This window comes from Phaseolus vulgaris, chromosome 5, assembly GCF_000499845.2.
Source record: "Phaseolus vulgaris cultivar G19833 chromosome 5, P. vulgaris v2.0, whole genome shotgun sequence".
Classification (NCBI taxonomy): Eukaryota; Viridiplantae; Streptophyta; class Magnoliopsida; order Fabales; family Fabaceae; genus Phaseolus; species Phaseolus vulgaris.
Window position 1 is genome coordinate 32,377,983 of NC_023755.2, and position 26,258 is coordinate 32,404,240.

General features: G+C 31.6%; 2 protein-coding genes and 1 non-coding gene across 3 annotated transcripts; all 3 read right to left on the reverse strand.

Annotated features, from left to right (window-relative positions):
* Nucleotides 1-344: 344 nt before the first annotated feature.
* On the reverse strand, nt 345-2,780 carry LOC137835462 (pentatricopeptide repeat-containing protein At2g20710, mitochondrial-like). The gene is made up of 2 exons (XM_068643984.1): nt 2,405-2,780; nt 345-1,632 (listed from the first exon to the last, which is right to left on the reverse strand). The coding sequence occupies exons 1-2, from the start codon at nt 2,663-2,665 to the stop codon at nt 409-411; spliced, it is 1,485 nt and encodes a 494-aa protein (XP_068500085.1). The 5' UTR covers nt 2,666-2,780; the 3' UTR covers nt 345-408.
* A 5,411-nt stretch (nt 2,781-8,191) lies between these two features.
* On the reverse strand, nt 8,192-11,289 carry LOC137835463 (uncharacterized). Its single transcript, XM_068643985.1, has 4 exons — nt 9,363-11,289; nt 8,961-9,215; nt 8,672-8,791; nt 8,192-8,577 (listed from the first exon to the last, which is right to left on the reverse strand). Exons 1-4 carry the CDS (start codon nt 10,431-10,433, stop codon nt 8,527-8,529), a joined length of 1,497 nt encoding a protein of 498 aa, XP_068500086.1. The 5' UTR covers nt 10,434-11,289; the 3' UTR covers nt 8,192-8,526.
* Nucleotides 11,290-26,185: 14,896 nt separating this feature from the next.
* On the reverse strand, nt 26,186-26,258 carry TRNAV-UAC (transfer RNA valine (anticodon UAC)). The gene has a single exon. It is a non-coding gene; the product is annotated as a tRNA-Val (tRNA).

Genomic DNA, 26,258 nt, shown 5'->3' on the forward strand with positions numbered 1-26,258 from the left:
GTGTGATACACTCATGTGAAAAAATTACACTAAAGATTCAATCATAGACTGTGGTTGTGTCCACATGCATGTGAAAGATTGCACTAAATGTTTGATCATGTGACTACAAGTGTGTTTTCATAAATGTAAGAAATACACGTTCATAAAAGATTTATACTAGACGTTTGCCCATAAAAGTGCAAGAGATACACTATAGTGAAAATTGAATGTTATTTATGAGCCGCACTTTTATATATATTCCATAAATATTTTTTTATTTTAATGAGATACCACATCTAAATACAAGATTTGGTTAAGTATTGACAAAGATATTATTAGTACTTAAATCGGTATTTAACAGGTGATATCCAATAAAAAAAATATTGAATCTTATTCTTTTACTAATATAAAAGTAATTATATTCAACAATCAGTTCTCCCTATTAAGAAGTTGAGTGCTTCCATTTTCATACATTTGATAATCTCCTTTAATAAGATCAAGTGGTTCAGTATCTGGGGTTTTATTATGAACATAACTTACCAATCCATCATAGGAAGTGACAGAGATATGCCTTTTCTCTATGCATAACGTAAGAATCTCAAGGGCTAAATCCAAGTCTCCTTTCTCTTTCAGGTATTTAACACATGCAATTAGAGTAATAGGATCTGGTTTCCTTCCTGCTAGATTTCTTGATACAGCTTTCTTCATTGCCTCAACTGCTTTCACCATATCATTATCTGCATGATACCCACATGCCATTTTGTCCCACGCTCTTCCATCTAATGGCTTCCCACCATCCAAAAGCCGTTTGATAAAGGCCTCAGCCTTATCAAACTGACCCCTTTTACAATAAGCACAGATCATCAAATTTGGAATTCTGTAATCAAAATTTGCATATTTAGATTCCCATTCCTCAAAAATCTTCTCTGCCCCATCAATGTCATCTAGCTTTACTAAAGAGTTCAACATACTTATGTAACTTGAGTTGCAGAAACTTTTAAGACTTGTGCAAATATTCCAAAGCCTATAAACCTCATCCTTGTTCCCAATAACAGCATACATAGTTTGAATAGATTCATAAGCAAGTCTCCTAGTCTTGCCTGTGGCTAAATGCTCTGATTTCTTTAACATGGCCGTGACCTTCTCGATGTTATGTACTTTCCGATAAGCATTTGCTGCATTACAGTATGTATACCAGTCCACAGTTGCCAAGGGATCAGCTTCCATTTGCATAAGAAACTTCTCCATCCCCTCTATGTCTGTGGCGGCCACATATGCATTTAACCGAATCGCATATGTCCTGGCATTGCAGATATCCTTCTCTTTCATTTCTAGCATCAACCTATCCAATTTGTCATATTTACCCATCTGAGCATACAGTTTCAGCATCAGATTATAACACTCAGTTATATCCAGAGGATGAAACTTCTTAATTTTCTTCATGACAACCTCTGCTTCCTCCAGAGATTTATGTTTCACATAGCATCTCAAAAGTGCAGCGTATATCTTAAACCCAATTTTAGCATCAGGGATGCTTCTAAAATATCTCTCAGCTTGTTCAAGACCCTGTACTTTTGATATCAGGTTTATCTGTTTTGCAATGCCTCCTGGAGACAGGTCATAGTTCCTTTCATTGCTCATCCATTCCATCACCTAACAAAAAACATATTTCCTTCACTCTAATAAAAAAACTAAGTAACTAAAAGCATGTTTCCTTGATTCTTGATTTTAAAGGGGTCAAATACAATACATCAGAATATATTGAATAAGAAATAAGCACACAAGGATCCACACAACTAGTAATAGAATTCAACATAACTTGGATTTCTACCTCTCAATTCAGCTTCTCTATATCATCAAAAACCAGAAAGACTAAAAGACTTAGGTTATGTTTGTGTATCTAACAGTAAGTGAAATAAAATGGAATAGAATAAAATTATCATTTCATTGTATGGAAAAACAAAACTAGGCTAAACTAGTCATTTGGTCTAAGTAGTTTCCCATTTAAGTTTCAGTTCCTATACTAAAAAAATATAAACTTTAATCCTTACATAGTTTTTGTAGCGATTTATCACTACCAAAACTTAACATTTTATGCAAGTGTAGGATAGGAACTTAAACTTAATAGGACTAAAACTAAAATGGCAACAAGTATAGGAACCAAGTGAAACAAAAAGAATAATTCCATGAAGATAGGGAGTAAAAGTAAATTGAATGGAATGCATTGTAACAGGTTAATACATTCCATCCAAACAAAACCTCAAAACCAGGTATCATTCTATTCCACTCCACCATTTCCCTCAGTCCAAACATAACCTAAACACTCCATTGACCCATGAATTATGAAAAATACACGAGGATCCATAAATATTATGCATTTAAAAGTCCATGATTTTTGTTATGAAAAAGTTGATTGTGAAATTACCTCAAGGGCATGAGAGAAGCGACGAGATTGAGAGAGGCGATGAACAAGACCATGGAGCTGAAAGTAGGTGACTTCTCTGCCTTCTTCGACCCATTGGTTCAGAATAGAACTCACTGGACTCACAGGGTCCCCAACCTTCATCACGCGATTTTCAAGACTTGCCAACACGCTTTCCGTCGTGTACATGCACATTCCAAGAGACCCAGAAACGGAAATGCCAAAAAATTTCAAAAGTTTGCATCTTGACCGTATTAGCATCATTTTTCTTCCCTCTCTTCACTCAGCGCTACCTAGCTTTCAGTACACACACAGCGAGAGGGCAGAACAGATGTTCTTTTTATGAGTTTTCCTTCTTTTTTTTGGGTTCGAGATGCCCAAAAATATATTCAATATGATAGTATTATTTTAAATGTTCATTTGAAAAATAAATTAAAGCATTCATTAATTTTTTTTAATTGTGTCATTTTTTTAATCTTTAAGAACATTATTGCATATTACTTTTGTGGCGTTGATCTAAGTAATATCATATAATTGATTTAAGTTTTTCTTTACTTGAATGCTAAGTACTATTTTTTCTTTTATGGTGTGTTTGGATTGGAGAGAAGATTTGAGGGAGTGAATTTGAAGTGAGTTGAGAAGAAAATGAGTTTGTTTGGATTGAGATATGTTATAGTAGATTTGTGAGGAAAGTTTATTGAAGTTAGTGTGTGATGTGATAATTGTGAAATATTTTTTATTTTTTTAAAATGTAAAATGTATAAAATATAAGTTTTTACAAATTTGATAAATATAATAAATTTTAAAAATATTATAAAATAATTTAGAAATATATATTAAAATAAAAATAGATTCAAATAAAAAAAATAATATTAAATATTATTAAAATTAATAATTTAAATTTAAATTAATCTTTTATTTATTATTTATTATTTATTTTATTATAATATGAAAATTAATATTAATAATTAATAAATAAATTATAAATGTTATATGTATATATTAAAATATAATTTATATATAATTAACATAAATTTTATTAAATTTTATAAAAAAATAATATATTATCAACTTTCTCTTCAAATCCCTTCAAGCAAAAAAAGTTTTGACCAAAATTTGTTATCGTTTTTCGTGTTTTAACCTCAATTCTGCCTTATTTTTCTAACTTTCTCTCCTTTCCTCACCAATCTTTGCATTTCTTCGCCTATATAAAAACAGGCCCTTAAGTCATGTTTGTTTCAGGGAAGAAAATGATGTATTCACTGTTTGTATGGAAAACGTAGATACCAATGCACTAAAAAGTTAAAATTACACGAAAATTGAAAAAAAAAATTCTCTCACAACTTTGTTTGATAGATTGCGAAAAAAGTTAAAATTAACTAAATAAATATATATTTACTTAATTAATTAGTTTTAATTTATTTGTTTACACTTTTTATCTTAAATCTAAATTATTATTATTTGTATTTAAAATAAAATTATAATTTAAATATTAAAAATATAATCAAAATTGTGAAAAAATAATTATTATAAAATAACATAATTAATCATATTATATATAATAAATTATAAATATAAATATATTTTTTAATAATAAAGAAATAAATTTATAAATAATTATATTAAAATATAAATAAATTACAAACAATAAAAATAAATTACATATTTAATAATAATTAAAATAAATTTATTAAATAATAATATTAGCAAAAATAAAAGTTAATTTTAATTTTGATGAAAAATATTTTTTTAAGAAAAAGGTAAATTTGTAAAGTTACATTTTATACATTTTAAAAGTATAAAAATTTTCTTACAACCATCCTATCACACACAAACATCAATAAACTTTCCTCACAAATCCTCTAATGTATCCTAATTCAAACAACCTTACTTTCTTTACACTTTCCTCTCAAATCACTCTAAATCCACTTCCTCAAATCCTCTCCCCAATCTAAACACACCTTTAGTTTTATAAAGTTTATATTGTATTCTATGATGGACATTGTTCGAAAGAGACATATTTTTACGGGTCATGAACCATCGTTGATATTTCACAATATCACAATAATTTATAAAAATAGTTATGATTCATAGAGAAAAGGCAATAAAAGAAATATAAACTATTTTAAAGGTGATACATGGAGAGAGATAAAACACCAAATTGTACAAGTTATTGTATACATATCAGAACTCAGAAATAAAGAATGCAGACAAAGTTTATACATTATATAACTGTATTTAGGAATGAATAGAAAATCAAACCACTAGATGTGAACATTTAAAGAATAATTTGATGATAGCATGAATCTTTTAACAAGATTATACGTGTAAATTGCAGACAAAATGGACAGTGGCATGGATCAGTTTATGTCAGGACTTGGCGCAGAAGGTGGCACAAGACCTTTTGGAAGAAAGCCAGCAAGGGTCCCAAGTCTTTTCATATCTCCTCCAATATCTACTCGCCTACTGGATCTTCCTATATCATTCAAATGATAAACTTCCCTTCCTTCTGTCAATGAAGTTTCCATGATCGAAGCAACTACAAACACAAACATTACCAAACATAGCAACCTTCTGCTTTGGTGCATGTAATAACGTTTCATTTTTTGGTGTAAGTGTGGCTATAATTAACTTTTTGACATGTTTTGTGAATTGATCATATACATATGTAATGTATATGTATGTGGATGTGGATGTTTGGAACAAAGTCACCATGCACTAAATTGTGCCCGCTAGCTTTGTGAACTGGGATTGCGTGTATGTCTTCTTGTACTTGTCGGCATATAAAGTTGCAGCTGAACTGTTTAATAGTTGTATTAATTCTCAATATATAGCTTTGCCATTTGTTTGATTGGAGAATACCATGATATAGTTTTTTGTAATTTGTTTTAATTAGTTTTTGCATGGCAGCTCTGTACAAATTTGTGACTTGATTCATGTCAGACTTCATTGTAATTTGTAATATTTTCCAATTGATTAATTCATGTTTGCTGTGTCGCGGCTTCTGCACTTGTTTGCAACTTAACATATGACAATGTTAGGATGTGATGTGTTGGAAATTGATTTATGTAAGGACTTTAATCAGAAAGTTATGAATATGCCTTTTAAATTATGGTAATTTTAACTTTGATAATTTTAATTTTGTGTATATATTTACAAATATTTATACTCTCCACATATTTTATTTTTATAGTACTTTTATTGGATGGTGTTGAGAACTTTTACACCTAACTAACTATTTAAATGAATACATTTTGACACTTTAGGACGAGTTAAGAATAAAATTAATTAAGAAATCGTATTTGGTGTTTGACTATACAAAAATTAACCACAAAAAATGTGTTAATCTAAATCCATGAGAATAAGGGTCCAATATAAATAAGTTGATCAACATCATGTCAATATACGCATTTATCATTCTCAACTACCGTATACCAAGTTCTAACTTGAGGGTAGGAGGACCTTTTATATATACCCTCCACTTTTAGTTGAAGACCGATAGCTTTCAACTGAATGAGACATTCCTGGTCCAAACAAAAACAATAAAATATTAGAACGATTTTTAAATTGTATGGATTAAGTAAACAAGATTCTTTTATATTTTAAAATATAAATATACATTGTACACAAAATAAATAACGTGATTTTATTAAAAAAATTGCATTAAATGAATAACATAATTTTAAAAAATATAAAAAGATATATAACTTTTCTACATAATTACTCTTATGTTATAATCTATAATTGAATTTATCTCTCTTAAAGAAGAAATAAACACATATCTATACATACGACCTTATAAATTTAGGACAAGTTTGACTACCTACTTCTTTTATCTCCATATTATTGAATATATACCTAAAAACATTAGATGGATATTGTTTTGTCACTATTGTATCTCGTTAACAAAATGTCATCAAAAGTTCTTCACTTTAATATTATACTATTTTGTTTTCTTTTGTATTGTTAACACCATACAAATGCTCTCACCACGAGTTTTTAGGTATGTTGTCATTTACATAAGAACCAATGAACAAAACTTTATCATTGTGCTATTATTCATTGTCCCTTTTTAGAATATCGAATACATGAAAAGAGAGATTATTATGAACCCACCACTTAGCATACATATGTAACCATGGATGTTATGTTTATCGAGTTTGAAACTTTCTACTCAACCTTGTTATCCCAATTCTTCTATTTAGAGGGAGATATAGGAAGCAGAATTGAATTAACAAACATCTGACTAGTTCAATGACATCATAATGTCTTTTTTAAGTTGAAGTATTGAAAACCCTCTCCCCAGTACCTCCTAATGATCCATTTTTGGGATATCATTCATGTAAACACTCCACTCACCCCTAATTTCTCTAAAATGTTAATACACATGTTGTCTATGAGCTACTTTACAGGCATAAGCACGACAAACTACCAAAATGATATTCCTCTAAAGTGGAAAATAATAAATTAAGATATCCAACAAGGCACTGTCTGAGCCCCTTGAAAAGTTTTGTTGATGAGCTCTTCTCGTATACACCAACATTAGAGGCTCTTAAAAATCCAAAATAAACCCAAGCTATGAATGAAGAATAGAGGCAAAGTAAGCCCTTCAAAAACTCTAATAATAAACAAAGTAAAGGAAAAAAACAAAGAGGGGAATCTTCATGTAGGAAAAAACTCCAACCATAATAAGCATTGTGAAATAAACCATGTAAAAAAAATACTTTCTAAAAGATAGTAGATTTCCTCTTTTCAATTTTTGGTATTAAACATTGAAATACAAGTTCAATATCCATAACAATTTTCTTAACACAACTTTTTGTCATCATATATTCATGAGACATGAAAATAACTTGTACAAATAAGACGGGTCAACTACAATAATCCTTTGATCGAAATAGAAGATTTAAAAAAATCACTTAGCACCAACACCACCATATTTTCTAGGGATGCTAAAGTGGGTCAGACCCAATAGGCCAGATCGTCAAGCTACCAGCCCATCTCATTTAGGCTGGGTAAATTAACATTTTGAACCTGTCAACTTGTATTGATATGACTTGCCTAACTCACCAATCTGGTGGGCTAAGGGTGGGGCGAACTAGCCCACCAATCCACCCTTCTTTATTTTTGACACTTTTAAAAGAGATTTCATGCTTTGGAATTAAAATTATTGGTAGGGTCAATGTTTTATATAGAACTTTATTTATATTAATTTCTTTATACATCATTTAATTCATTGAAGTATTGTTAATATTTTCTTTATTTTGTTAGACACTAAACATTCTTTAATTAGAATATTAAAGTTTGATTCAATTTTATTATTATTTTTTTTTTACATTTTTATTCTCTAAAAAGCTATATGAATTATTACAACCAAATAAAGAGATGCAAAACAAACAAAATAAAAAGTGGTGAACCAGACCCTCAACCTACTCTATAACAAGACAGATTAACAATTTGAAACTGTATAACCTTATCTAGCCAACCCGCCCTAATCCACTATTGACAGGTCACTGGCAGGTCGGACTGTTTTGCCACCCCTAATCTCCATTTTCTCACTTTTCTATTTCCATCTCATTATTTTTCAAATAACATACACTCCAAAGGGAGATGAAAAGAACTTTTAATAAAATTAACTAGTAGAACAGATCTGCATAACTTCAGAAATACAAATTCAATCTTTTGTCTCTCTACTACATAATGTTGGATAAAGTAACAAAGAAAAAACCACATATACTAGTTACAAGTCATTCTTGTATTTTAAGATTCAGCGTAAAGTACCTTAATGTATTGTGATAAAACAGGATTGATATTGGTTAATAGTTGCTTGTAATCCACTGTTCACAAAGATAACTACAGTATTGGCCACAATAAAACAGAAATAAAAGGTGAGTTAACAATGGTGGCACTCTACCAAGATATCTGCTCTGTATCATGTACAAATGTACATTGTGAACAATGTGCATTCACACAAACTCATTAGCAACAGGTATACACAATGTTTAATCTGGGCACTATCTACGGGGTACATAACCCAGTCTATCAACGAACATTTACCTAAAAAGTTACACACAATTCTTGAAAATACACTAGATGTATACGAAACATTTACTCGGTTGCCCACTCTAAACATCAGCACGATAAAAATGCAGCAAATTTATGGGTTCCACTTTTTCCTGAAACCAAAGCATTCACAATAAATTTACTAAAGATGATATACAATTGAACATCTAATATTTTAATTAAAATCAATGCAGAAATATTAAAGACCTCAAATATCTCTTCTGATTGTGAAGGGAAGTGAAACCCAGTTGAGCAATTCTGCAAAATTTCGGGGCTCTTCATCCATTCTCTGCGTGCATCACATGCTTTTATTTTGAATTTGAACATCTGCAAAAAGATTAGGCAATATCTGATAAATTCCAAGTAAACTTGTTTTCATAACACATGACAAGTATTTACCAAGAACAGAAACAATGGTGCTAAAGAAAGATTGAATTTAAGTATTTGATAGATAAGCTGGAGAATTAAGCAAGAACTATCAATATAATAAACAAACCTGAGACAAAGAAAATTCTGGCTGTTCAACCCCATCTCCATCAATGACCATACCAGTACCTTGGCACTCTGGGCAGAATACAGTTCTTATATGTTTTTCTATATCTTTTTCTTTTCCAATTTTCTCACCATCTGACGCAATCTTTCTCTTCACTATTCGTCTAACATTTGGACGAACTAAATGATTTGTGATTATCTCAAATTCACACAAGATTATCCAGTGTATAAGGCATGATGTATGGAACACGTGAAATGCCTGCAGACATATGCCAATGTAAACTGTCTAATTTGGTAAATGAAATATGAACATAATGAAGTTTAAATATCTCAAGCTCATTATTATCAAACAAACCAATATGGAAAAACAAGATCTGAAATCAGAACATTAATAAAATGTCTTTACCCCAGTTTTATTCCGGCTGCTGCATGCTACCCTTCTAGTATTCAAATTCAAAAGTGCAGCTACATCTTTACCGGGAAGCATTTTTTGTTGACAGATGTTACATACTTTCTCTGCTGCCAGCCGCTGCTTCCGTCTCAATTCTTTCCTCACAGCCTTGCTTGAAATGAACCTTGTGCAAACATGATGATTGTTGAATTGATCTAGTGTTAATGGTGCGCTGGAATTGTTTGAATCAGAAGACTCTTCTGCAGACGAATCATACTGATTGCATAAAGAATCACTAATATCATCAGAGTCAGACAACGATCTCTTTCCCTTTCTGCCACCAGAAGCAGATGGAAGCAATGACTTGACATCATCAAGCAAACCAGACCGACCCAGATCATAATTATAAGCAAAATTTACAATAGCAAAATCATGCTCTAGAATCTCAACACCATCTTGTTGGTCATTACCTTTTTTTCCTAACCATTCACACCATATTCTTTTAATCCCACTCAACGCACTGCACTTCTCAAGGAATCTTGCAGCAATCTTCCCCAAGCCCACTTCGCTGACTTTTACATCAAATATTTCATCTCTAATCAACAAATGAGGAATCACTAGTCCACACTCATCATTTGGCATGCCATCAGTCGAACATGGTTCAGCATTTGACTGAACCCCTTCATCAAACTTAACAATTGCAAGACTATTGTCATTGTTATTAAATTTCAACAACCTGTTTCGGTAACTATCTGCAACTTCCAAGTCTCTATCACTTTCAATAGAAGTATCAAAGAAAACAAGACCATCGTTAAAAGGCCATGGTTTCGGTCCTAGCAGGGTAACCTTAGCAGCAGACAATCTCTCCTTATGAAGATTACCTTTCAAGTGATCAAACAGAACATCGTCACTATAACACGGTGCAAGACACAAAGTGCAGAAATAAATGAATTTTTTTCCATTCTCACGCAACTCAACATACGGATGCCCTTGAGATCTCACAATTTTCAGTATCTTTCTCGCCGCTTGTTCCTTCGGATTGGAAACATCAGACTTAAGAGGCCCCAGTTCCAACTTCCCAGCCATTCAAATTTTCCCAAACAAACAGTAAACTCAAAATTCAACACCAGATAATCTCCAACAACCAATTAACAAACAGAGACAACGGGAACCTCTCCTAAATTCTAAAACCACGAAACTCCTAGCAGTATTCCAGATCTCAATGTCTCAGAGACACCACAGACTCCGTTGCAAACCCTAAAATAGCATAATAGAAAATTTCCGATACTAACCAACGGAAAATTTCCCTATATCCAAAGTTCGCACAGAGATAAATAACCACTCTAAGTCACTAAGAACAAATGATTTCACGAATGGGAAACAAAGCATGAGTCAATGATATCCTACTGTCCAAATTCCGAGTTTAAACAGCGAAAAACTAAACGCGATGGAAAAATTTGGAAAGCGGAAAAAAGGACCTTAAAACGACGCCGTAAAAGGAGATATTCGAGGCGCAATCGGTATAGAACTGCTCGGTAATCGTGGAGATCGTCCGCGTCTGAGGAAAGCGTCGAGAACCATGGAGAGAATCTCGTTGGAGCACGAATCCTCCATTGACATCTCCATGAATTGCAGAGCACGCAGGAAGAATTGGAAGGTGTTTGGAGAGAAAGAGATAGAGAAAGTGAGGGAAATAGGAGAGGGAAGAAAGGAAGATGAAAAGGCTGATACAAACTGAAACACCAAACTAATATTAACAGAAATTTAAGAGTCATTTCAATTTCACACAAGCTCATTAATTTTAATTTTAATTTTAATTTTAATTTTAATTTTAATTAATTAACTTGTTACGTTGTTGCGACAACTGTCTCTATTTGGAGGAGGTTGGAGCGAAGGCGAAATTGGGAAGATTCGAATTTTGAACAGAGATTCCTTTGTGTTTTTTTTTTCTTTAAGTAAAACAATCATAGATAAAGGATGATGCTAAATGGAGAACAATAATGAAAAATAAAAAATATGGCAGCTCATTTAAATGAAATGAATCATGAAAGTACAAATTTCAGGGCATGCAGTTATGCCCTACTTCTCTATTCTCAATTTCTTATATAAAAAACAAACAAATTTAAAATTATTCATTTTGTAATTAAAAAAAGGAATTAAAGAAACTTGCATGATAATAAATAAGTCATTTTTGTAGGTGAGGAGTGGGAACCAGAAGAAGCATACAAGTCTTAACAACAATTTTATGTTTTTATAATTATATTTTATAAATATTATTGATGATGGTCTTTTAGCAATCAAATTAAAATAATTTGTATTACAATGATATTAGTCTAACATTAAAGATATTATAATATAGATATGTAAGATAATTTTTAGTTATTTTTTATTGAATTTAATAAGGAAATTAGTCAAACAATAGTCGTTTTATATCAAATCTAATAATTAAATCAGTCAAATAATATTTAAAACATAGTTTTAAGGCGTAAGATTAGCAATTACAATAAAATAAAATAAATGTCGAGTTTGTTTAATACATGTGTCGTTCTAGACCTAATTGACATTAAGTAGTTTGGTAATGTATTCTTTTTGATTTTTTTCTAACATTTCTTGTTTCTTCTCTTTTTCTCTCTTTACTTCCTCCTTTCTTTTTTGTTTTATTTCTTTTCTTCCTCCACTCTTTTTATTCTTTCTTTCTCTTCTTTTCTTTGAATAAGAATTTGTACTTTTTCTCTAAACTCTTTTTCTCTTACAAAATTCTTTTTCTACATCTACAAATTTGTTTTCTTTTGCTAAAAACTCTTGTAAATTAAAACATGATTATGAACGCATACATTCATGTTCACATATAGATCTTATCACATCATGATTTTCACACATATTCATACAATCAAGAAGGAATAGACACTTACCTTGATCCATGATGATCCTACTTGAGCAGTTACTTTATCTCCTTTGTCCCAATCTATCTCTTGACAATTACTTTATTGTCACACATTTTCTTGATGGCTAATAGTGAGACAGCGTTTATTTGCAGAGACAGAACCCTATTGCTTTTAGTTCTCAATCTCCATCAGATGTTGGTTTTCATTAGGTATCATCAGACATATATTTCTCACATTATAGAAATTAATTTACATAATTTCTTACATTCTCTCACTTGACTCATGAGAGTTATAATACTTTCATGATTTAATAATTACATAAATGTGCATTTAAAAGGCCTTACATAAATTGGTTCTATCATTAATCAAAATCAAGGATACAGAAATAATAAGAGTCATGGCGGTTACATGTCATTTCAATCAACACATTTCCTTCCATGTACTACTATATCATTTTTCCAAACTTAATATGACTTTATAGTGAGAAATCCATAATAGGTTCAAACATAATGTCATTTTTCATCAATAACAACATAATTTGTTTTCTACAACATAATTTGCATGCATATACATAAAGTAGAAAACATAAATTTCAGAAACTTTATTTATCAATGAGCTCAGAGTGTCAAATAAGCATTAATAACAACATTCATCATTCACTAGTAGGCATAATGCCCATATTTACAACATGACCAATAAACGTTTTGGGCGGTAACCCTTTTGTTAAAGGGTCAACAATCATAAGATCATTGCTAATATGTTCTATTGACACTCTATGTTTTTGAACTTCTTCTTTAACGACAAAGTATTTCAATTCCATATGTTTAGAACCTTTGGAATACTTGTCGTTTTTAGAAAAGAAGACGGTTGCAGAGTTATCACAATAAATTCTCAACGGCTTGGCAATATTGTCAACAATTCCGAGTCCTGAAACAAAATTCCGCAACCAATTAGCCTTACCTTTGACCTCAAAGCATGCCACAAATTCAGCCTCCATGGTGGATGCAGCAATGACTGTCTGCTTCGCACTTTTCCATGAAATCGCTCCTCCGGCTAAAAGATACACATAACCAAATGTAGACTTTCGTGTATCCACACAGCCAGCAAAATCTGAATCTATATATCCAATCACCTCAAGATGATCAGATCTTTTATAAGTAAGCATGTGATCCTTCGTTCCTTGTAGGTATCTTAAAACTTTCTTTGCAACTTTCCAATGATCCAATCCTGGATTACTCTGGTATCTACCAAGCATACCAACTGCAAAACTAATATCTGGTGGTAAGTTTGAGCATACATTAAACTCCCAACAATAGATGCATAAGGTATATTCTCCATTTGTTTCCGTTCCAAATAATTCTTTGGACATTGCATGAGACTAAATTTGTCTCCTTTCTGTATTGGAACAAGAGATATTGAACATTTATCCATTCTGAATCTTTCTAAAACTTTATTAATATATGTTTTCTGAGACAAACCTAACAGTCCTTTTGATCTATCACGGAATATTTCAATTCCTATCACATAGTATGCCTCACCCATATCTTTCATCTCAAAGTTATTAGAGAGAAACTTCTTAGTCTCACTTAATAGACCAAGATCATTAGTTGCAAGCAAGATATCATCAACATACAGAATCAGGAATATAAACTTGCTCCCACTAACCTTCAGATATATACACCAATCAATGATGTTTTCCTTAAATCCAAAAGACACAATAGTATCATTGAACTTAAGATACCATTGTCTAAAAGCTTGTTTAAGCCCGTATATTGATTTCTTAAGTTTACACATCATGTGTTCCTTTCCTTCTTCAATGAACCCAACTGGTTGGTCCATATAAACATCCTCTTCTAAATCCCCATTCAAAAAGGCAGTTTTGACATCCATCTGATGCAACTCAAGATCATAATGAGTTATTATTGCCATGATAATTCTAAAGGAATCTTTCTTAGAAACAGGTGAAAATGTTTCCTTATAATCAATGTCATCCTTTTGAGTAAAACCTTTGGCAACAAGTCGGGCCTTGTAACATTCGATATTGCCATGAGAGTCACGTTTAGTCTTAAAGACCCATTTACACCCGACTCTTTTGCATCCTTCTGACAATTCTATAAGGTTCCATACATCATTCTGTGTCATTTATTTAAGCTCATCTTTCATGGCATCTAACCACTTATCAAAATTGTCATCATTTATGGCGTCTGAAAATGAAAATGGATCATTATCAATACTTAAGTCATTTTCTGATTCTTGTAGATAAACCACATAATCATTCGAAATAGCATACTTTCTTTCTCTTTGAGATCTTCTTAATTATATTTCTTGTGGTTGTTCTACTACAGGTTTATTGTTAACCTCGTGATCATTAATTTGTTGTTCTTCATCATCGTTGAGTGGTTCAACCACATTAGGAACAACAACACTTGAAGTTGAAGTACTAGTTAAAGGAACTTGTACTCTGACTTCCTTAATCTCCACATTTTGTGAAGTATCACTCCCACTAGTTTCACCATTTTCAATGAACCGTGCATTTCCATATTCAACAATTCTTGTGCTATGGGTAGGACAATAAAACATATACCCTTTTGACTTTGCTGAATAACCAATGAAATATCCACTGATTGTTCTTGCATCCAATTTCTTTTCTTGCAGATTATATATTCTAACTTTTGCCTGACATCCCCAAACATGCAGGTGTCTCAAACTGGGTTTCCTCCCTGTCCACAATTCAAAAGGTGTCTTTTGAACTGCCTTACTAGGAAGTCTGTTCAACAAATACAAGGAAGATTTTAAAGCATACATCCACAATGAAACAAGTATAGTTGGCTTACTTAACATGCTCCTAACCATATCCATTAAGGTTCGATTACGCCTTTTTGAAACACCATTTTGTTGTGGTGTACCTAGCATTGTGTATTGAGCACAAATACCACGTCTCTTAAGGAACTTAGCAAACGGACCAGGGTGTTGTCCGCTTTCATCATACTTTCTATAATATTCACAACCTCTATTTGACCTGACAATTTTCACATTTCTGTCTAATTGCCTTTCCACTTCATTTATATAAACTTCCAAGGCATTCACTGCTTGCGATTTTTCATGTAGTAAATAGACATAACTATAACGTGGAAAATCATCAATAAAGGTGATAAAATACCTTTCTTTATTGAAAGAATTTACATCAGAAGGTCCACAAATATCAATGTCTATAATTTCAAGAAGCTGAGTACTTCTTGTGGCTCCTTTTTTTGTGTGTTTTGTTTGTTTGCCTTTAATACAATCCACACACACATTCATATCAGTAAAATCTAAACTTGGAAGTATTTCATTCTTTAGCAATCTCTCCATCATTTCTTTGGAAATATGTCCCAGATGTTTGTGCCACAAGAAAGCAGAACATTCATTCACTAAACTACGTTTAGTGCCAAGAGGTCGTAAGAGTTTCAACATATAAATTATCAAGATTCAATCTATATAATCCATCATAAAGAGTACCAGATCCAATCAAATAGGTACGCTGATATAAACTGAAACATCCATTCCCAAATTTAAAAGAGTATCCCGCAACATTAAGTTTAGACAATGAAACTAAATTCCTAGATATATTAGGTATAGAAAAAGTATCCATCAAGTCTAAATAAAATCCAGTGTCGAGGATTAAACGATAAGTCCCGACTGCTTCTACTGGAACCTTCTCTATATATCCCATGAAGACAAACTTTTCATTTGGCTTTATGGTTCGGGTTGAAAGGAATCCCTGCATCATATTAGAAACATGAGTTGTGCATCCAGAATCAATCCACCAAGAATTATGTGGAATTTCAGTTAAGTTTGATTCAAAACATACATAATAAACATTATGCTTACCCTTCTTTTCGAACCAAGCCTTACGTTTCAGACAATCCTTTTGGAAATGTTCATCTTTCTTGCAGAAATGACATTGTCATTCTTTTTCTGAAGCTTAGTAGAAGACTCATTTATCTTCAGTGGTCCTTTACCCTTTCCATGTTTCTTAAAGATTTTCTTTCCAGCTCCCTGATTGTTAACATAATGTATGGAGTGGTTTTCATGATTCTTCAGTCTAGTCTCTTCCTGAACTAACATGCTATGCAATTCATGCATATTCCACTTATCTTTCATAGTGTTATAGTTCATCTGGAAAGGACCATACTCATACGGTACAGAGTTCAAAATGAACTGCACGAGAAAATTATCATCCACTATCATTCCAAGAGACTTAAGTCTTGTCGCAATATTAGTCATTTCAATGACATGTTCGTGCATAGTACGAGAATCATCAAATTTCATGGTGATTAATGTACTCATTAATGTCCCAACAAGAGACTTATCAGTTGTTTGGGAGCGTTCTTCCACAGACTTCATGAATTCTTTTGCATTCTCGGTTTTGGGAAGAGTGGACTTGATATTGCTTGCTATGCTCATTCGCATAAACATCAGTCAAAGTTTGTTTGACTTTTCCCAAGCCATATAATGAGCTTTCTCCTCGTTGCTACTATCATCAGTAATATCAGTAGGTTTCTCGATTCGAATGGCCAAATCAAGATCCAATACACCTAAGTGAAATTGGACTTTTTCACTCTCGTAAAAAAAATTTAGACTGGAACAGACGTAGCTTGCGAATGTAAGGCTACATGAGCAGATACTGCAATCACACATACTTAACATTAATACTTCGAGTCATAAACTAAACATACAATACAGATTCAGAAAACATTCTATGTATACTAATGTTCTCCTTTGGGAGATTCATTAATACACAAAACATAATGATGTTAATAGTATTAACTTTATTTGGCAAGATATATGCATTAACTAGAAACACTTGTTATCTTTGGATATACAAGCAAAACTAATAACACATACTCACTATTAACAATCATATCCATTAATTATAAGGACAATTGATCCACCTTTGGGTGATCCAAAAATGTCTTATAATAATGAATTTTCATTTACCCATATTTAAATAATTTAGCATTCATTCTATAGGTAATTGAAATAAAATTTATTAGTAATATGGAATTAAATAAAACTTAAAGATTTGATCACTTTGGTGATTAACAAATCTATCATACAAATAATTCTAGAAATTATATCATTAAATGAAATAAAATTCATCCAAAATTTGGAATTAAATAAAACATAAAGATTTGATCACTTTGGTGATTACAAATCTATCATTCAAATAATTCCAAAACTTTAATTTAAAAAATTAATATATAAAGCGGAAAAAAAATAATTTTTCATTCCTCACTTTTCAATCAATTAATTAAACTTTAATTTAATACAAATTAAATTACATTACAACATAATAAAATTTCATTAAAACTTTAATTTAATGTAAATTAAAACATAATAAAATTTCATTAAAAATTTAATTTAATACAAATTAAATTACATTATAACATAAAAAGATTTTATTAAAATTTTAATTAAATTTATTTTAATGCAAATTAAATTACATTATAACATAATAAAATTTCATTAAAACTTTAATTAAACTTTAATTTAATACAAATTAAATTACATTACAACATAATAAAATTTCATTAAAATTTTAATTCAACTTTAATTTAATGAAAATTAAATTACATTATAACATAATAAAATCTTATTAAAAACTCTAATAAAACTTTAACAAAACTGTTAATGAAATTGATGGCGTAAGGTGCACAAATTAACGTAAGGTGCATAAATTAACAACGTAAGGTGCAAGAATTCACACATGCAATTATATTATAACATTATATTTTAATTTAATGTAAATTAAATCAACTTGAATCTTAATGTGCAGGAAATTAATTCACACACAATTTCTTTTTCCCTTCTGCTAAAACCCTAAAACATCAATTACAGTCACCACTGTCACCTTGCACCATGTAGCAGCTGCCAGCCACGGACCACTGTGCGCTGCCGGCCAATCCACCGTGCGAGCCACTGCACAAATTACCACGCCGCTAAAGGGTCCAGGAACCTCCGCGTCGCAGCCACGAACCACCGTGCACGAAGACAGACTATGCAAACGCTCACGCGAACCACCGCGCCGCATCAATACCGTGTTGCATGAACCATCGCGTCACACTAGCCACCATGCTGCGCGAACCATCGCACTCCTTCACGTCGACCAAGTTGCGGCCACCTGCTTCGTCGGCTGTAGATATATGTGTTAACGAAGATATGCGGGTTGACAGCAGTGTTCACATGTTTGGGTTCACAAGGTGTTAACGCCGTTAATGGCGTCTAGTTTAGGACAATTAGGGTTCTGTTATTATGGCGTGAAAACCTTAATCTATAAACCTTTAGTTAGTCTTCGCGTGCGGTGGTTTGTGGCTGCGACGCGGATGTTCTTGGACCCTTTAGCGACACTGTGGTTCGCGCAGTGGATTGCCCGGCAACGCGCAATGGTCTGTGGCTGGCAGCTGCCGCATGGTGTAAGGTGATGGTGGTGGCTGTAATTCATGTTTTAGGATTTTAGAAAATAGGAAAAATAAACTATGTGTGAATTAATTTCCTACATATTAAGATTTAAGTTCATTTAATTTATATTAAATTAAAATATAATATTATAATATAATTGCATGTGTGAATTCCTGCACTTTACTATCGTTAATTTGTGCACCTTACGCCATCAATTTCTATAATAATTTTATTAAAGTTTAATTAAAGTGTTTAATGAAATTTAATTATGTTATAATGTAATTTAATTTACATTAAATTAAATTTTAATTAAAATTTTAATTAAATTTTATTATGTTGTAATGAAATTTAATTTGTATTAAAATAAAGTTTAATTAAAGTTTTTATGAAATTTTATTATGTTATAATATAATTTAATTTACATTAAATTAAAGTTTCATTAAAGTTTTAATGAAATTTTATTATTTTGTAATGTAATTTAATTTGTATTTAATTTGTATTTAATTAAATTATAATTTAATGTAAATTAAATTACATTATAACATAATAAAAATTTATAAAAACTTTAATTTAATAAAAATTAAATTACATTATAACATATTAATTTTTTTTTAAAATTTATTTTAATGCAAATTAAATTACATAATAAAATTTCATTAAAACTTTAATTAAACTTTAATTTAATACAAATTAAATTACATTGCAACATAATAAAATTTCATTAAAATTTTAATTCAACTTTAATTTAATGAAAATTAAATTATATTATAACATAATAAAATCTTATTAAAAACTTTAATTAAACTTTAATAAAACTGTTAATGAAATTGATGGCGTAACATGCACAAATTAACGACGTAAGGCGCAGGAATTCACACATGCAATTATATTATAACATTATATTTTAATTTAATATAAATTAAATCAACTTGAATCTTAATGTGCAGGAAATTAATTCACACACAATTTCTTTTTCCCTTCTACTAAAACCCTAAAACATCAATTACAGTCACCACTGCCACCTTGCACCATGCAGCAGCTGCCAGCCACGGACCACTGTGCGCTGCCGGCCAATCCACCGTGCGAGCCATTGTGCAAATTACCGTGCCACTAAAGGGTCCAGGAGCTTCCGCGTCGCAGCTACAAACCACCGTGCACGAAGACCCACTACGCAAACGCTCACGCGAACCACCGCGCCGCATCAATACCGTGTTGCGTGAACCATCGCGTCACACCAGCCACCGTGCTGCGCGAACCATCACACTCCTTCACGTCGACCAAGTTGCGGCCACCTGCGTCGTCGGTTGTAGGTATATGTGTTGAAAAAGATGTGCGGGCTGACAGCAGTGTTCACATGTTTGGGTTCACAGGGTGTTAACGCCGTTAATGGCGTCTAGTTTAGGACAATTAGGGTTCTGTTATTAAGGCATGAAAACCTTAATCTATAAACCTTAAATTTTAAATTAGGATTCTTAAATTGAGAATACTTTAAATTAGGGTTCTGTTATAGAGGAATGAAAACTTTGATCCATAAAGTGACTCACATGACTTAGAGTTTGGGCGTTGGGCCCGAGTATGATTTAATAATAATAATAGAATAAAGTGCCCGTTGGTTAACGTGAAAAATATATATATGATGATACCTAATGAAAACCTACATCTGATGGAGATTGAGAACTAAAAGCAATAGAGTTCTGTGTCTGCAAATAAACGTTGTCTCACTATTAGACAATGAAGTAATTGTCAAGAGATAGATTGGGACAAAGGAGATAAAGTAACTGCTCAAGTAGGATCACTCATGGATCAAGGTAAATGTTTATTCCTTCTTTATTGTATGAATATATGTGAGAATCATGATGTGATAAGATCTATATGTGAACATAAATGTATGCGTTCATAATCATGTTTTAATTTACATGTGGTATCACAAGCTTGTTGTTCATTTTTGTGATTCTCCATTAATGTTTTTCCATAATTTTAAGAACCCTAATTTTGTTGTTCCTAATTGAAGAACCTAATTTTAAAATTAGGGTTTATGGATCAAAGTTTCCATTCCTCTATAATAGAACCCTAATTGTCATAAACCAACCAAAATCAAAGAACCCTAATTTTTTTAAATATTCCCAATTTAAGAATTCTAATTTAAAATTAGGGTTTATAACAAATTATAAAATACTTTGAACAGACAATAAACATATATATTATATGTTGCATTATCCAATGAACTGAACTATAGAGAATATCCCAGTTCTGGTTTAGGGTCAGAGTTAACCTACCAGCTCCAATTCCTTATGAATATTCAATCCATTGCCCAGTTGCCACGTCCAGTGTGGTTCCAAATAATTTTAATGAGCTTTGCATACTCCATAGCTTGTGGCTCATAGATGAAAGAAGATATCGTAGCAGACATTTAAGATTTTGAGAGCACGGGGAAGTAAAATTAACAAAGATGTATTGTCAAGGGACTACCTGGATCAGTGATTTGTTTTCGGATGCTGGTTAATCCATTTAGATATTAATTGATGCAAGTTCTTCTCCGACCCTGAACTTCTTCTCACAGCAACAAATTCCTACCATCACATGAACACAGTAACACAGTAAATTCATCACAACAACAAAGCCATAGAGTTTAGGGCGCGCAAGCACAAACCTGAATCCTTGCGCGGAGGTGGCGATGGCGGACCCGAGAGTGAGCGTTAGTTCCGTGAGAGGACAGAGGCATTAGGGTTTCGTGAGAGGACGGAGACATTAGGGTTTCGTGAGAGGAAAAAGGCGTTAGGGTTTCGTGAGAGGACAAAGGCGTTAGGGTTTCGTGTGGAGCAACCAGATGTAAAAGGCGTTAGGGTTTTGTTTCGTGTGAAGTAGAGAAAGGGAAGAGGCGGGTGTGGAGCAGAGAGAGGGAAGAGACGTTAGGGGTGTGGAGCAGAGAGGGAAGAGGTGTTAGGGTTTGGTTTCCAAACTCAAACCAAATTTTAAAAAAAATTATTTTAAAGGAAAAGTAAGTTTTCAAAAAAAAAATTCAATTTTTAAGTGAAAGCAAGTTTTTTTAAAAAAAAGAATAATGAGAAGTGGTGTATGGAGAGAAAAAACTGGGGAACTTTTTTTTTTGGAAGGATAATTGCGACAGTTAAAAATGACATATTATACTGAAATGACGTATTATACAAAGATAATTGTGGCGGTTAGTCAAATGACATATTATACTGAAAATTGTGACAGTTATTAATAACCGCCATAATAAAACCGCCACTTTTTACACTGGTTTTTGTAGTGAGATTAATGTTTCTATTCTTCAATAATAGAATCCTATTTGTCCTAAACCAAACGCCATTAACGGCGTGAAGACCGCTGTCAGCCCGCGCATCTTTGTGACCACCCATATCTGTAGCCGACGACGTAGGTTACCGCAACCTGGTCGACGTCAAGGAGCGCGGTGGTTCGCACAGCACGGTGGCTGGTGTGGCGTGGTGGTTCGTGCAGTCGCAGTAGGTTCTCTTCGCGTGGTGCGGTGAGTCTTCTTCATGCAATGGTTCGCGCAACACAGTGTTGGTGCAGTGTGATGGTTTGCGCGAGTGTTCGCATAGTTAGTCTTCGCGTGCGGTGGTTCGTGGCTGCGACACGGAGGTTCTTGGACCCTTTAGCGGCATAGTGGTTCGTGCAGTGGATTGCCCGGCAGTGCGCAATGGTATGTGGCTGGCAGCTGCCGCATGGTGCAAGGTGATGGTGGTGGCTGTAATTCATGTTTTAGGATTTTAGAAAATGGGAAAAATAAACTATGTGTGAATTAATTTCCTACATATTAAAATTTAAGTTGATTTAATTTACATTAAATTAAAATATAATTGCATGTGTGAATTCTGCACTTTATTGTCGTTAATTTGAGCACCTTACGCCATCAATTTCAATAATAATTTTATTAAAGTTTAATTAAAGTGTTTAATGAAATTTTATTATGTTCTAATGTAATTTAATTTGTATTAAATTAAAATTTAATTAAAGTTTTATTATGTTATAATGTAATTTAATTTGTATTAAATTAATGTTTAATTAAAATTTTAATATGTTGTAATGTATTTTAATTTGTAGTAAATTAAAGTTTAATTAAAGTGTTAATAAAAATTTATTATGTTATAATGTAATTTAATTTATATTCAATTAAAGTTTAATTAAAATTTTAATGAAATTTTATTATGTTGTAATGAAATTTAATTTGTATTAAAATAAAATTTAATTAAAGTTTTTATGAAATTTTATTATGTTTTAATATAATTTAATTTACATTAAATTAAAGTTTAATTAAAGTTTTAATGAAATTTTATTATTTTGTAATGTAATTTAATTTGTATTTAATTAAATTTTAATTAAATTTTAATTTAATGTAAATTAAATTACATTATAACATAATAAAATTTTAATTTAATAAAAATTAAATTACATTACAATATAATAAAATTTCATTAAAATTTTAATTAAATTTTAATGTAATGTAAATTAAATTACATTGTAACATAATAAAATTTTATTAAAATTTTAATTTAATACAAATTAAATTACATTACAACATAATAAAATTTTATTATACTTTTAATTAAATTTTAATTTAATGCAAATTAAATTACATTATAACATAAATAATAAAATTTTATTAAAATCTTTAATTCAATTTTAATAAAATTATAAATGAAAGTATGACGTAAGGTGCACAAATTAATGACATAAGTGGAGGAATTCACACATACAATTATATTATAACATTATATTTTAATTTAATGTAAATTAAATCAACTTGAATCTTAATGTGAAGGAAATTAATTGATAGAACATATTGTTTTTAGTTCCCAATCTTCATTAGGTATCATCAGATAAATATGTCTCACGTTAACCAACATACCATTTATTCTATTATTATTATTAAATCATATTTGGGCTCAAAGTCCAAACTCTAACTCATGCGTGTCACTTTAAAATTAGGGTTCTTCAATTGGGATTAATTAAATTGGGAAAAAAATTAAGGTTCTTAAAATTATGGAAAAACATTAATGGAGAATCACAAAAATGAGCAAAAAGGTTGTGATACCACATGTAAATTAAAACATGATTATGAACGCATACATTCATGTTCACATATAGATCTTATCACATCATGATTCTCACACATATTCATACAATCAAGAAGGAATATACACTTATTTTGATTCATGAGTGATCCTACTTGAGCAGTTACTTTATCTCCTTTGTCCCAATCTATCTCTTGGCAATTACTATATTGTCACACACTTTCTTGATGGCTAATAGTGAGACAACGTTTATTTGCAGAGACAAAACCCTATTGCTTTTAGTTTCCAATCTCCATCAGATGTTGATTTTCATTAGGTATCATCATATATATATTTCTCACATTAACCAACGACCCCTTTATTTTATTATTATTATTAAATCATATTCGGGCCCAAAACTCAAACTCTAAGTCATGTGAGTCACTTTATAGAAATTAATTTACATAATTTCTTATAGCTCTTCCATTTCTTCATATTTTTCGTATTTTATTTCTTTCTACCCTTCTCTTTGGGAATGATGGTCATTGTGAAGGGGATTTATACCAATGTACACCTCTAAATCCATAGCTCAATACTCGCACTTTATAAGTGTAAAGGTGTCAAAAATTGTGCCCATCCTCTTCAACTTCTCACAAATTTCCCACTCTTTGACATCCAAGTCCTCCAACTAACGAGTGACTTGAGTATAGGAGTTCGGGGTCCAATACAAGGGAAATCCTTTCAAAATATTGGACTCCTTGGGTAAAGATAGGACCTTGACTAAACGAACCTTAAAAATTTTGTACGATGACTAGAAAAGGATAAGCAAGCCCCTTCCACTAACACTACTCAAGGACGTTCATAACTAGCAAGACAAACCTTTAAACTCGAAGAAATAAAAAAACACATTCGACATTGGAATAATGTTGAAATGGGTACAGAGAATACTAAAGGCGCAAACGAAGACCCAACTATTAGGATGTAATTGGGTTAGAGCAACATTCAAAGCAGTCAATATTTATTTTTCAAATAAATCTAGTGACAATCGCAACCCTAATTTGACAAAAACAGTATCATAAACAAAGCAAAACAGACTCTCAGTATCCATAGTTTCATCTTTACACAAGGGTTCATCCAGCTCGCAAACTTGAACCCTTACTTGTTTTTCATCAATTTTATTGAGAGCTTGTGATTCCCTCAGTTTCTTAATTAAGCCTTTTACTGAATGTATACATTGAGATTTCCCTCAAAAGATCCTTTCTTGCCCAAGGATCGAAGCAGCGTAATCCATGGAAAAAAATATTGAACTGCGATTAAACAACAAATAGTTTTCTAGAAGACTCCTAGATGAATCTCGTGATGAACAAAAATACACAGAGCACACAACCTCACCAATGCATCCACTCGAAGGAAAAAAAAATTAGTTTGAACGAAAGGAGTATTGGACGTACCTATAAGTATCGAGGTGAAAGGGGTAAGTTGCTCAAGACACATTGCAAGGGAGAACGTGAAAAGACTCTTGGAAAGTTATGGAACACGTCCAAATGTTTTGTATTCTAAGAAATGAGGAGTTAGAAAGAGTTACACAAAGTTAAAAAAGTTATAAGATGTTTCAAAAAAGGAAAACCACGTTATTGTTAAATAGATGCCACATATAAGAACAAATGAGAAACTGTCATAGGCATATCGTTCAACATCTTAATTTACTTTTATTTTGTATTCATTTATGCATATCTTCGGCATTGTATGGTAACAATATTGTTATTATTGTGCTGACACAAATAACGTCATAAAATACACGAAGACAACAATTTAATCAAAATTATAACATAACTATTAAAGAAAACAAAATAAAAGAATAGTAGGACTTTGTTCACTGTATAAAAAATTGAAAGGGAAAAAAACGTACCAGATAAAAGTGCGTCGGTGGGAGTGAGAGGGGTTAGTCTATGAGAAAGAGAGGGCTTAGGGAGAAAAGGGGAAATGTGTTAGTGTATGAGCGAAAGGAGTGAAAAAATTGATGGGAAGAGGGAAGAACAAACAAGCGAAAAGCTAACGTTTTGGGATTTGATTGGAAAGGTTAAGAATAAGAGGGTGGTGGTGATGGAGGATATAGAGGGAAAGTGGTTGACGGTAATGATAAAGAATATGAACGGTTTGACTAAGTATCTCTGTAAGTGTAAGACAAAGAAAAGACAAACATATTTCATTATATTTTAATGATTAATGTTGACTGAACAATTGAGGATAAATATTTGGTTTATTGCTTAATGATGTCACATGTGTTGTAATGATAAAAATAAAAAATACGGATACACAACTCGCCTAGTCATTATAAAAAAAGTAGTGGAAACACATGTTTTTAATATACATTTTTTATTAATTTCATTCTTATTAATATAATTAATTTTATAAAGTTATTTATTTTCTTTTTATTATAACAAAAGTGATGCCATAAAAAAAAGACATAACACTTTGTTGCTGCCCAGGATCGAACTGGGGACCTTTAGTGTGTAAGACTAACGTGATAACCACTACACCACAGCAAC